The following is a 13,902-nucleotide window of genomic DNA, read 5'->3' as shown; positions in this document are numbered from 1 at the left end:
CTGGTCCCCCTCAGCTTCTCCCTCTCAGGAGGGAGCCCCCTCCACCTAAATTCTGTGATACCATGGCTAATGCTAGAGGTTACTGTTAACTCCTCTCTTTCTGACGTTCCCCTGCCAGCCCACCAGTAAATCCCACCAGTTCTGCTTCCAAATTTTGCTCCCACCACTTCTGTCCACTGCCACCGTGGTCAGCCTTTCACCCTCTCCTCCCAGGCCTCCCTGCTTCCATGTTCACATGCTCTCCAGTATCTGTGGATCTTTTAACCACAAAATAGAAGCAAGATCGACCCCGACGATGCCTTCTCATTCCTCGAATACAATCTGAACTCTAATGCCCCAGAATATTCTCCAGCCGTGGTTCTCAAACTTGTCTGCATATTGGGACTGCGTGGTGGGCTTTGAATAACTGATATCAAGCAAGTGCCCCAATTCCCTTGCCCAGTAAATTCGGATTTAACCAGCTGGGCCTCGGTCTGGACATCAGGAGTGTGTAAAGCTGCCCTGGGTGTTTTGAGTGTGGACCGTAGACCCCAGCACCGGCCTCACCCGGGTGATGACTGGAAACAGGATCTCAGCTCTCCCCGCCCACCCGCCCGCTGACTGAGAGTCTGCATTTTAACGAGGTGATTGCTGGGCATGGTCAAGTTCAGCAGGCCTGCTCCAGGCGCTCTGCTGACCTCTCACCTCACCTCCCACACTCTGCAGGGCTCATCAGCTCCCCCGCCACTCTGGGCCTCTTTCTGCTCTTCATCTCAGGTGTTTGCTTTCTCCTTGGCCAGATGCTCACTGCAGGGCCTCTGTGCGGCTGCTTCACCCCTCCATCCAGACCAGAGAGGCTCCTGCCCAGGTCTCCCCCACCGTGTTGCTGGCACAGCTCTGGGAATGTTAGCTCCATGGGCACAAGGCCTGACCTTACTTGTTCACCCCCATCTCCTCATGTCTACAAGAAACATTTTTTAAATGGAAAATGAATAATTAGGGCAAGTTCTTACCTGAGGGGGCTGAAACATGTAGTGTTGCCTGGGACACGGGGCAGAACTTCCTTCCCCCTACTCTGCCCAGGGCACTGCCTGACACTGGCCTTGAAGTTCCCTGTGGTTGATTCCGGGTGAAGGATCTGTTTCTGGAAGGCCTCTGGGAAAAGGCAAACTGCTACTCAGCGGAGGAAACAGGGTACCCCTGAAGCCCCCCATCCCATCCTCACAGTGGTTCAGCCCCCTTCACTGCAGGGAAGTTCTGTGTGATGGGGAAGCTCTCCCGGCTCTTGGACGAGTCATTTCCCTTCTCGGGACTGAGCTGGATCCCCATAAATAGACTCTGAGATCTGCACTTCATGGCATTGTTGTCAGGGTTTAAGCAAATGATGGATGGGAAAGAGTTTTGCTGACTGTTTGAAATAATAATTCCACATTTGGATGACTTGTCAGCTCATTAATTTAGCAAATCTTTACTGACAACTTGCACTGGGTACTGAGGCCCTAGAGATGAAGAAAGGAGGGTCCCAACTCTTGAGGGACAAGACTCAGCCTTGGTGACGGGGGCCAGAAGCAGAGGACCCACTAGTTGCAGTACCTCAGTACATCACCAGAGGGCAGCAGACAGCTTTGCAGCACCTCCCTCCCCAGGGGAGAAAGCCGGGAAGGGTGCCTCCTGGGAGTCCCGCAGGCCTCCTTGTGGGCCTGGGGTAAATAGAGAATGAGTGCAGGTGGGTGGAGGTGGCTGCTGAGCGGCAGCTGTGGACTCAACTGAGCACATCTAAGTGCCCTGCACCAAAGGCCTCCACTAACCCAAGATCCAACCATGGAGAAGTGCACGGACCCCCAATGTGGAATGTGGGCCCATTTGAAGCTCCTGGGGCCTCTGGATCCAGGATCCATGCTGCCGAGGAGACTCTGGGACCAGAGAGGGGCTCCAAGCCAAGAGATGCAAGAGAGAAGGGAAAGCATGGTGTGTGCCTGTGCACGCACGTGTGTGGAGGCCCAGGATGGGTACTCCCGGAACACAGTGGGCGGGTTGATTCTGCCCAAGCGGGAGGGTCACAGAGGGCTGTGCCGAGTGGGGCATTGGGGCTAGGCCTGGAAGCACTGGTGGGCTTCAAAAGGGCCTGGAAGGACAAGCAACCACCGGACAAGGAGGAAGTGGGACACGGAGCTGTCCACACCAAGAGAAGGGCCAGGGAGAGGGAGAAGGCAGCAGGGACAGGCAGAGAGTGGGGGACTAGGGGAGGGTGTCCTCAGTGGGGACTCAGGCCATGCAGTGGAAGCACAGTAGGTTGAATGGATTTCTCAGCAAGTCAATGGAATTGATGCCACCAGCTGAGATGGCTGAGGAGGCCCTGAGTGGCTTCTAGAGTTCCGTTTCCAAAGCCAGGACTGAGAATCACTGGGTCCCCTTTGCCAGGGCATCCAGGGGCCTGGAACTGCGAGGTGGTGGCTATTTTTAAGGTGGTGACTGACCCTGACAACTTGCTACCTGGAGGTACCAACATATCGGGGCCACAGATACACTCCGTGTGTGTGTGTGTGCAGTGTGCACACAAACACATGCATGTGCATGTTGGATGGGGATACAATGTCATTTGCCTTCACTAAATCACCTGAGTCTCCTATGCCTGGCACTTGTCCTGGCATTCACTGTGGACATTCAACGGCTGTTGAATGAGCCTGCCCCCAGTGGCCCAGAGACCCAATCTGGCTGCGATGGCCCATGGAGTACCACAGCAGGGGTGGGAACCTAGGCTTCACCATGAGCAAGCTGTGTGACATTGGACAAGTAATGCACTTCTCTGTTCTTCCATGTCATTATCTACACAACAGTATTCGATGAGCCCGAGATCTGTGCTCCACAGGATGGCTGTTAGTATTAAACCAGATGATGGATGGGAAAGAGTTTTGCTGACTATTTGAAATGATAATTCCACATTTGGATAACCTGTCAGCCTATTGATTCAACAAACCTGTCCTGAGGCCCTGGGGTTCCCTCCTAGGCCCTGTGCCAGGTGCTGAGGACCTAGAGCTGAGGAAGGGAGGGTCCCTGCCCTGAAGACAGGGCCCAGGGAGGAAGGCTGAGAGTGGAATCCTGCAGTCTCTGCACAGTGTTGCCCGCAGGCCGGAAACAGAAGGCGGGTCCAGAATTCATCCATCTCTAATGGGTGCTCTGGGGGTGAGGGCCTGGGGTGGGGTCCAAGGGACTTCAGGCTCAGAAGGCACAGCACACTCCACTTTTGGGGAAAATGCCAGGGAGCTGGAGAAAGGACATCTTGCTCCTAGGCTCCCTGTCTCCAGTCAAGGCCTTGCTTCCTGAGAAGCTTAGTGCAGCGCCTGGCACAAGTCAGCTGTTATCACTCTGCTGATAACCGGTGGTATCTGGGCCTGCAGTTGGCCCAGGCTCTGGAATTAATTGATGCCTATAAGGTCAGTCTGGACTGGGAGGTCACTGGCTGGTCCAGCTACTTTGTCTTGCCTTGGGGCCTTAGGACAATCATCTTGGCCACTGGCTGCCAGCAGCAACTAGAATTATCTGTGCCTTGTAGCTTCCCATTGAATTTTTTGGCCCCAGTCTGCACATTGGAGCAGATGGAAGGTGTTGTGTGGAGCAGGGCTTTCCAAATCTCACTGCCAATATCTTCATCTGGAAGACTTTTTAAAAGACATTCCCCAGGCTATGTTCCAGACTGCGTGAGTCAAAATCTGTCAAATTCCTGGGTGGGGCCCAGGAATTGGTATTTTTAGCCAACTTCCAAGGTGATCCTAATGCAGGTGTTCCTGGGACTGGCTTGCAGTGTAGACACCACAGGGGGTGTCCCACTCAGCCTACACATGCAGCAGGCCAAAAGTGCCAGGGAATTGGGGTACTCAGAGCAGTTTCAGCTGATGACCGATGGGATGTGTGGATGAATTCCCCAACCCTCTTGTCCCTTGGGTGTGACAACTTCCCATGGTCCCCTTGAGGTCCCCAATGGGTTCAAGGTTCAGAGGCCCCCACAACAGCCTCTAGGATGCCCCTGCATTGGCTTCTTCCCTTCCCACTATTCACCATTCTCCTCCCAGATTCCTGGGACACCCTCCCCAACAAGCCACCGGCTCTGGAATCCTTGTCTCAGGGCCTGCCCCCACTAAGTGGGGATCTACAGTCCCACCTGCGGGCTTCCTGCACATGCTGCTCTCCTCCACACCTGCCCACTCACAGCCTGCCTTGGCCCCATTCACCTGTTTGGCCAGACCCGGCACAGGCCCAGCAGACTGTTGCTCAGGTGTAACTTGCAGCCTCTCCTTTAAGTGGAGTGGAACCTGAGAGGGGCTCAGGCGACTGAAGATTCCCCTAGTGGCCGGGGGGAGAACTGCAGTCCTCGCTCCTACAGCAATTCCTGGTTTTGAGATGGGGACCTGGGTCCCAGCTGGAGTTGAAGGCCTGGGGTGTTCATTTCTGATGCAACTGAGAAGCATAGTCTGCTATGAATTAAGTACTGAGAAGGGCTCAAGGTTACCTTTACAATGCCTCTCTGGCTCATTCAAATTCCTGGATGATTTCTGGGTGGGAGAGAGGAATGGGTTTCAGTGGGTCAATGACTGGGTATAACCTTTGATCAGCCAGTTCCATAGGGCAGGGCCTGTGTTTGTCTTGATGTCCAGTGGCTGCCACAAGCCTGGCGCATAGTAGGTATTCAACATGTGCTTGCTGAGTGGTCAGATGTATGAACAAGTGAATGGCCATTCCGTGTGCAGGGAGTCTGTGCTATGTATGTTTTGGGGAAAAAAGATTTATGATTCAGGATAACATGGAGAAGGAGAAGGGAGCTATGGGATTCAGACTTTCAGACCAACAAGGGTTGGAGGCACTTTTCTTTGCAGCACCAGCAAAGAAAGCCTTTACCCTTCTAGGCATAGAAGAGACTGCAGAAGAACACTTAACTTGTCAAATGAACCCCTCTGTTCTTTGGCCTAAACAGTTAATGTGTCTATTAAAAACCAAGTACATTTTTCCACTTGAACAGATTCCAGAGGGCCTCTGCTTTGAAACCTCTGTCTGCTACTTAGAGGGGCCTCATCGCGACTTTGCACTTCCCTACCTCCACGTCTTTGCACACACTGTGCCCTTCGCCTGGAGTATCTGTTCCGGGATTCTCATTGTCTAAAACCTACTGAGGCTTCGAGGGCCACTTCAAATGCCACCTTCTCCATGATTTCCCCGGTCTCTCCAGCTCTGATTCATCACTGCATTATATCTGAATTTTTCCTATGATGGCTATCACTTTATTACTTGCATCGTTAGCTATTTGTCTCCATGTTTTATCTCGCCTTTTACTCCTTTCATTCCACAAATATTTATTGTTTCTCTCTAAATGCCAAGTAGGTTCTGGGGTTGCTGAAATGGAGAAGATATAGCAGAGCCTTGGAGTTGCTTATAGGCTAATGCGGTGGGAAGAGGGGAAGGCTTTAAGCTCCAAGGAGGCAGGGGCTGCATCTTGCCCACCGCTGGCTGCTGTGCCCCCAGCTCTGTGCCTGTCATGCAGCAAACACTCACAATGTGCTGCCGAGTGACTATGTGATGGGATGCATCTCAAAGCAATAAAGAAGGTGGCATTTCTTCCCTCATCCTCTATCCTCCAGGCTCTTTCTCCATTTACTTGATTTCTCCCGTATCTCCCTCCCCTGATAAATATGAATTAGGAAGGTGTAACTGTGCATTCACATTCTCCACGAAGCCCCCAGGCTCTTCCCCACCCACCCAGCTGTTCTCAACCTCCTAATGCAGCTTTTGGGGATGGCGCATGGTCACATGTTCACCAGGCATGGAAATCAGGCCTGGGTGAGAGCACTGGCTTTCCAGCCCCACCTCTGCCTCCTGGCCCCCCCCCAGGCCTCAGGAGTGGCTGGGTTCCTTCTCCCAGCTTCACTCTGATTTAGAAACGAAATCCCAAGGCCTATGCAGAAACCCCTCTCACCCAGACTCCTCTTCGGAGGGCTTTTATCTAGCCTCCTTGGCACCTCCAACCCATTCTCCACTTGGCAACCATGTGAGCTTCACATGACGCAGCTCACATCAGACCGTAACCTTCAGTGGCTTCCAGGACAGTGAGAATAAGCTAAGCGTCAACTTGCTTCCTCACTCCCTAGCTCTGGCCACACTGGCCCTTGGGCAGCTCCTAGATCCCGTCAAGCTCTTTCCCACCTCAGGACCTTTGCACTTACTGTGCCTTCTACCAGGAATACCCTCCCTACCCTCAGCCTTGCCTGTGTGGCCTCTTTTTATGCTGTAGATCTCTGCTTAGATGTCATCTCCTTTGAGAAACCATGCAGCACTCCCCCCTGCACCACACACACACATCATTCTCCATCACATTGCCTTATTTACTTCACACACACAAAACAAATTGTGAATGTCTCTCCTTGTTCTTCTAAACATATTTTCATAGTCTCTCTCTTCTCACCCTCTACATGGTAAACCTCACAAGAGCATGTCTGCTTATGTCTCATTCACCATTTTATGCCCAGCACTGTCCCTGACATACAGCAATTGCTCAGTTCCTCTGTGATGAATGGAATGATGCAAATCTTCCAAACTTTAACCAGCAGCAGTGGGGGCTGCCTGAAAGCACAGCTTCCAATACTGACTCATCCCCAATACTGACTCATCCGCCTCACAAATACCTACAGATGATCCACAACATGCAGGCTGTGGGCAGATGGTGAACTGGGGGGCAGGGAGTCAGTGGGGAAGACATCAGACTGTCCATGTCCTCAAGTGGCTTCCAGACTAGCAGGGGAGGCAGACTTTGAATATCCAGTGTCAGGGCAGGGAGTGTATGGAGGGGAAGTACACTGGGGTATCTGATCCAGTCTGCGCAGTCAGGACTGGCTTCCTGGAGGAGGGGGCTATGTTGAAACTGAACCTGGAATGATGGGTAGGGCTTTGGCAAGAGGAGGTGGGCAAGGTATAAGAGGGCAGGGAGCACACCTAACCCTCATGTCTAGACTTCCCTCACAGTTAGGGCCAGTGGAGGCTGCTGGTGCTCCTCAGGCCATCCCGAACAGACAGAACAAGGGATTACACAGGACTTCTGGAAACGGAAGGCACATCCTGTGGTGGGGGTGGGGGCAGGGGTGGTTAGAGTCTCACTGGATTCACTGTGGCCTCCTTGGAAGGTCACAGTTGCTGTCTGGGAATGGCCACGTTCTGCTGAGATGAGTAAGTCTTGCCCGTACAACCTTGCCCTTCATTGTGGGGCATACCATCAATCTACTCAACCTGTGCCCGGCCTGGTAGAACAGGGGAATAGGGGCCAAGAAAAGGTGTGAGCAAGCAGGTGTGGAGCACAGCAGATGTGCAGGAAGCCCGCAGGTGGGACTGTATATCCCCACTTAGTGGGGGGCCTGGAGGAAGACCCTGAGACAAGGATTCTGGAGCCAATGGTTTGTTAGGGAGGGTGTCCCAGGAAGCTGGGAAGAGAATGGTGAATAGTGGTAAGGGAAGATGCTAATACAGGGGCATCCTAGAGGCTGTTCTGGGGGCCTCTGAGCCTTCATCCCACTGGGGAGCTTGGGGGGACTGTGGATAACACACACCTGAGTTGTCACACCCAAGGGACAAGGGGGTTGGGGAATTCATCCAGCACCTCCCATCATTCATCGGCCGAGGCTGCTCTGGGGACCCCAATTCCCTGGGACATTCTCACCTGCCCTGTGTGGGCTGAGTGGGACTTCAGTGGCCTGAAAAGCCCTGGGGAAGAGCCACAGGTGCTGTGGGTGGGTGTGGATGTCCACCACATCTCCCTCATCCCTGCCATGGATGGCTCCTTCCTGTGCCTCAGGCCTCAGCTCACCCTCTTAATGGCATCTGAAGCACCTCTGTCCTTCCCTGGCACTGAGCCCCTCTGTCCCCTCATTACACGATGGCTCTCTGAATTCACAACTTTGGAGACTGTGTACTGATTCATTTATGACTTACTGTCCTTATTTACTGTCTGTCTCCCCCATGAGAGTGTAACTCCCTGTCTTTCCTATTTCCTGCTGGGTCGCCTGGCCCTTGTATCATGCCAGGCTCCTAGTAGGTGCTCAATTAAATACCCTTTGACAGAAGAAATTATTGTTGATTCCAAGCTGGGAGTTCTGAGTTCCGAGGCTCAGAACTAGAAAGGCATTGGATAGATGGGGCCTCTGGGAGCGAGGTGGGGCTGTGACCTGTCCAGGGTCATGAACTGGGGTGCCCCACTAGCACCCCACCCCAGAAGCAGAAGCCCTGTCACTCCGCTGGAAGCCTATCCCTCTGGAAACCCCACCAGCAGGAGGAAATTCTCTGGGAGTCCCGGGAGCTCCTCTCAGCTGCTGGGAACTGCTCCCTGCCCATTCTTGGTAATCTCAGCCTCATTGTCCCCCTCTTTCCCAGCTGAACAGGAAGTGGCTCAGACAGCTGGGAAGCCAGGCTGCTCTCTAGTTGAGATTCATTAATTTGTAAATATCTTCATTTATATGTAAATGTGCGGTCCAGTGCCCCGCCACCAGCCCTAATGGGACCCTGCAGCCTCCTTGTGCAGGCTGCTCAGGCTGCCAGCAGCTCTCCATGAGTGGATTAGACCTAGAGATGGTCTGCTTCTCCCTTGCCCTCTGCTATGCCCTTCTCACCGCAGCGCCTCATCCCCAGGGCTCTCTGCCTGGGAGACCGCCTCTGGGACCGAGGCTCTGGAGAAGGCTGGGGAGGAAAGGAGCACAAGCCACCAGTCAGTGTCCTGTGTGACCTTGCACAAGTCTCTTCCCCTCTCTGGGTCTTGGTCTCCTCAGCTGTAAAATGAGGAGGGCAGCATGGTGTTAGGGGTAGGATGGGGTGTCTTAGGGTCTGACACACTTTTTGTCATTCCAGCAGGGGGCCTTTGGGCATGTCCCTTGACCTTGCTGAACTTTGATCCTGTCTGTAAAATGGGGCTAGAAAAATGATAACTACTGCCTTTGTTCACAGATTTGTTTGTGACGATCGGGAAAGAGTGTGCATAAGGTGACTCCAAGATTTTGGATAAAGGTGAGGGTGTTGTTTTTTGTTTTATGGTGGAGGAAAGAAGGGTTTTTCTAGGTAATAACAGAGACCGTGCACCATTCAGCAACAGTGGAGGCACTTTATGTTGGAGGTTCTCATGAGGCTGCAGCGAGCTTCTTGCTGTTGGATTCCGTCTTAGATGTGGGAAACTCAGGCACAGCCACCCCCACAAGATGACGCTAAAGCAAGTGGCTGGGGGAGTCTTGATGTGAATTGGGCCATCAGAAACACCTCTCACTTAAATCCCACAAGTGTGGGAAGCCGGTCATACAAAGCCCACTTTGCAGAAGAGAAGGTGATGCAGAAAGACAGTACAGCCCTCATCCAAGGTCGCTCAGTAGCAAGTGCCTGAGCTGGAAAACTCAGACCCAGGACTTTAGGCACCAGAGCTGTGCCCTCCATGCTCCGGGAGCATGAGAAGGTGGGTGGCAGGGATATACTAATGGTCTTCCAGTTCCTTCCTGGCCTAGGGATCAGAGCCAAGGAGTCTTCCCCTAGAGACCAGGGACGGGGGGTGGGGGTGGAGAGTTGGTGGGGGGAAGGACCAGGAAGGCTTGCGGGGAGCATCTCAGAGACCATGGCAACCGCACCCGGGTGGGCCAGCTTGGGGTTTCTAGGAAGCTGAGAGGTAATCTGAGGCTCACTTGCTGCAGAATCATCTGTGGTTCCAGAATAGTTATTTTCTTCTCCAAAATGAGATTTTGCCTCTTTTTTCATTTCGATTGTAACTGGCTTGTCTTAAGCGTGGCTTAATATTTTAAGGCACCCCAAATCCTTTTTGGAAGTGGTGTAGGAGAAATCATAAATAGAGGAATGAAAGCCTTTGAGCAGTACACCTCTTCAGAGTCCCTTCGTGTCCACATTCTTACCAGATCCCTCCAACAAGCAGCTGGGTCTGAGCTACCAGTGCAACACCCAGAAAGCAGGGGGACCTAGGAAGGTCCTCCAGGGTAGCGCACCCACCTTCCATTCTTACTGAAGTGGGTGGGGGGCATCACTGCCTGATGCCCTATGCAGGAGGGCTGGGTGCACCTTTTGCAATCTTCTTGTTTCATTTTCTAATTTTGCCCATGGGGAAAAAACTGAGACCCAAAGGGCCAAGGGTGTACCCAGGGTCACTCAATTAATTTGCAAACTTCATTGTGCACCTACTATGTGCCAGACCTTGTCTTCCAGCTTTGGAACAGACTGCCTGGGCACCAGACAAAGCATTTGCCTGTGTGCTGTTAAAAAGCATGCATGCATGCACGTGTATATGTTTGTGCGTGTGTGTGCATGTGTGCGTGCATGCACGCAGAACTGCATGTTCAGTGTCTCACTGAAGTTATTCTTCATGAACACAGAAAAATCCCCCTCTTGAAGAGGGGTGTGCACTGGAGGACTGGCACCCATCAGCCTGTGGGAAGATCCACTCTGCTGGGTTGAGGGGTGGTGTAAAGAAAATGTCCCACAGGGAGACGTGCTTGAGTTGGGTTCTGAAGGCTGATGAGTACCAAGTGACCGAAGGGAGACAGGTACCCTGGGAAGTGGGCCCAGTAAGTGAGCGTAAAGGGTCAGAGGAATGAGATACAACTGAGGCCTTCTAGAGAATGCATGGGAGGGGCGAGGAGGTATGGGGACCCATACCCCTACAACAGGACAGGCAAGGAATGGGATGCACTACTTCCTAGTCTTCTAGAAGGGGGAAGGTATAGGAATATTAAGTCTCTCCATCCCCAATCATTCTTTCCTCCCCATCTGCTGCTGCTTCTGACCAAGGGTCTGCTTGTTTAGGGTCTGTTTTCCGTGCCAGGCTTCGGGCCATTGTAGCTTTGCAGCCTGCAGGCAACAGCAGAACCAGGCAAGCTGTTGCACATCCCATCCCTGTGATTCTGGGCTGTGTGAGTTCAGGCATGTTGCTCACCTTCTCTAAACCTGTGTGCAAACCTGGAAACTGGACGGGGAAAACCCTCCTTACAGGACTGCTGGAGGAGCTGGCTGAGGGGGCCGACATCAGGGGTCTGCTCCATGCGGCAGAGCTGTGCCCGGCCCCTCCCGCTTCCTCCCTGCAGATGTCCCCCTAGGGAATGGGCTCTACCTCTGCAGCAGAGCCCTGGCTCTGCCTTCCAAGCCCACAGAGGGTGATCCTGAGAGCCCCCAGGAGCACTGGGGGATGGACACGAAGGGCTGGTGACGTGGCCTCCTGGTCCCCGGCCCTCGCCTCACCTCACAGTGGACTGGTACACCAGGTCCTCCCTCTTGCGGTAATTCTCCATGTGCGAGTAGTTGGTGGAGAACATGGCGTCGAAGGTGAAGATCTTCTGCTTGATGGTGCCGCCATCTGTCACCTGCAGCAGAGCACAGAGGTAGGCACAGGTAAGCACTCACCAGTGCTGGCCACACCCCTTTCCTCCGGCAGTAGTGGGCTCCCAGGACCCTGGAGATGCAGAGGCCAGGTAACCCACTGGCCCGCTGCCCCAGGAGAGGCTGCTAATGGGGGATGTCACAGCCATCCCATCTCGGGGACCTCCCAGGCCATCCCCACTTTGTTGATGTGTGAACCAAGCCTCTGAAGTGCAGTAACTTCCCGAGGTCCTACAGCCAGGAAGAAACAGAGCCAGTCCTTCTCCAGCCCTTGCCAACATACCAGGCAGTCTCATTTCTGTGACCCCACTGGTTGGTCTTGCAGAAATGACAAATGAAGCTTGGAGAGCCTTGGATGGAGCCAGGAAGTATGAATGTGTTTTGCAGAATGGAGTCACAGAGCCGTAGCCTGACCCTAAAGGGGTCCCTGTGGAGGAGGGAAGGAATGGGGAAACAGGCTAGACAGACAGAGAAGGGGACATCTGGGGGCTGGGGCAGTCACCAAAGCAAAGATCTCATGGGGAGACAGGTAAGCTGACAGCAATAATTTCGGATAAATCCTGCAGTGAGTAGATCCAGAATTGCAGGGAAGCCCAAGGAGGAGCAGCTGCCATCCTGGGGACAGGGCAGTCGCAGAGGGCTTCCTGGAGGAAGTGATGTCTAAGTAGCCTTCTGAAGGAAGAATAGGAGCGGAGCAAGCCTGGCAAAAAAGTGGACATGCTTTCCAGTGAGAGGGGACAGCAGGAGCAAAGGACCTGGGGACAGGAAGGAGCAGTGCACATGCTCAATGAGAGTAGACTGTGTTCAGAGCACCCGGGATGCAAAGGAAGTGGGTAAGAAGCCTCTGGGCAGAGAAGCTGGATGGTAGTTGAGGCAAGCAAAGGAGTTCAACTGCCCCTTAAGGCAACATGGTGGAGGGCCAGACTGCCATTCTGTATACAAGCTCCTGCTGGCCTTAGGGTGAGACCGATGGAAGGGGCATAAGGCAGAGGACGGGAGAACCCAGTCTCCTGACACAGGGATGCAGAGAAGGCCACAGCATGGGGACTTGCCCCCCTCCGGCTGCCCTTGGGACAGGCCAGGAGGGAAGTCATGAGTTTTCATTTCACTTAGGAACGTGGAGCCCCGGGGAAGGCAGGGGACCTCAGGAGTGGAGCCTCAGCTGGAAGACAAAGGCTGCTTGGTGCCCAGCTGGTCACAGCTGATTAAAAGTTAGACCCAAGTGTTCCGCGCTCCCAGCTGCCTCCTGCCGGCTGCATCCCCGTGTCTGTAGCGCCTCGGGCTAATGAACGTGTTACTCCACAAAGCAGCAAGGTATGTGTTGTCACTGTTTCAATTATTTATCTGTTTACTCGGCTGCCGTTTTCCCTGCAGTTTTCCGCTTGTCTCAGCAACTCTATTATAGACTGGGAGCCTGCAGCCTCTGGCTGCTCAGCTGGGCTCCTCGCTAACTGCCAGAGACCCGGAGGCCTCACGCCTGGGCCGGGAGAAGGGAATCAACTCCCTGCAGCTCGTCTTGGTGCAGCGGGGGGAGGTGCTGGGGGAGGTGCTAGGAGGGCGGTGGCCAGGGATGGGGTTTTCCAGGGGCCGGGGAGGGATGCCAAACGCTGCTGCTTCTGCAGCACTCAAGCTGGGCCTTGGGGCTTGGATCTATGCGTGCAGCTGGCCTCCTCAGGGCACATCTGTCCCCAATCCGACCTGGACCACATTTTTGGCCTAGGCAGCATTGCTACTGGTTTAGGCGACACAGATTCAATGAAATCCAGGCAGCTGTGCGCGAGGCACCGGCCACATCAGTATGGGTCACTCTCCCCAGACTGCAAGCTCATAAAGAGTAAGGAGGTCTCTGTCAGTACCGGGTCCCCAGGGAGCCCTGGCTGGCAGGGTTAGAACGAGGGTAACACTGTTCACAAGCTCCAGGGCCCTGAGGGGGATCGGTGGTAGGACTTCCCACTGCACCCTTTCCCCTAACCCCTGGCTAAGCTCAAACCCTGATGTCTCTCCTCTGGGCTTATCTACAGTTCATACCCTTCGCTTGTCTCCCCTCCGGGGCTTTGCGCTGGGTATGCGTGCAGTGGGGAGGTAGGGCAGCACACCCTCTCACCTCGCCTCTTTTGCAACACCAGCTGGCTTCCCAAACCAGGAGAGTGGAGGAAGAGGAGCAAAGGACCTTTACACCAGGGCCCTCACCTGGGGGAGGATCCTTCAGCTCCCCAGGGGACACTGGACAATGTCTAGAGCTTTCCTTGTCACAAGGGGGGATGGAGGTGCCTCGCTATGACATCTAGCAGAAGGGCCAGTGATGTAACCATCCCAACATGCACAGCATGACACCCCAGAGAACTGTCTGGTCCAAAATGTCAACAGTGCCGAGGTGAGAAATCCACTATGAGGCATCACTCTGCAGACCCACAATGTCCCTGGGAAGTCAGTAGAATGGACAGTGATTTTCCCATTCTCAGATGAAGACACTGAGGCTTAGAGTGGCAGTGATTCATCTGAGGTCCACACTGGGCTCAGGCCGAGTTCTGG

At 53.8% G+C, this 13,902-nt stretch overlaps 1 protein-coding gene across 2 annotated transcripts in view; it reads right to left on the bottom strand.

Annotated features, from left to right (window-relative positions):
- IGSF21 (immunoglobin superfamily member 21) overlaps positions 1-13,902 on the bottom strand; it is a 227,754-nt gene that overhangs the window by 58,976 nt on the left and 154,876 nt on the right. For both annotated transcript variants that reach the window (XM_037000178.2, XM_073233297.1), the window contains exon 3: positions 11,233-11,354. In XM_037000178.2, coding sequence (XP_036856073.1) covers positions 11,233-11,354 — 122 coding nt within the window. The remainder of the gene's footprint in view (positions 1-11,232; positions 11,355-13,902) is intronic.

This window comes from Manis javanica, chromosome 4 (assembly GCF_040802235.1).
Source record: "Manis javanica isolate MJ-LG chromosome 4, MJ_LKY, whole genome shotgun sequence".
NCBI classification, from domain to species: Eukaryota; Metazoa; Chordata; class Mammalia; order Pholidota; family Manidae; genus Manis; species Manis javanica.
The sequence above is the reverse complement of the archived record's forward strand: the minus strand, read 5'-3'. Positions and strand labels throughout refer to the sequence as shown.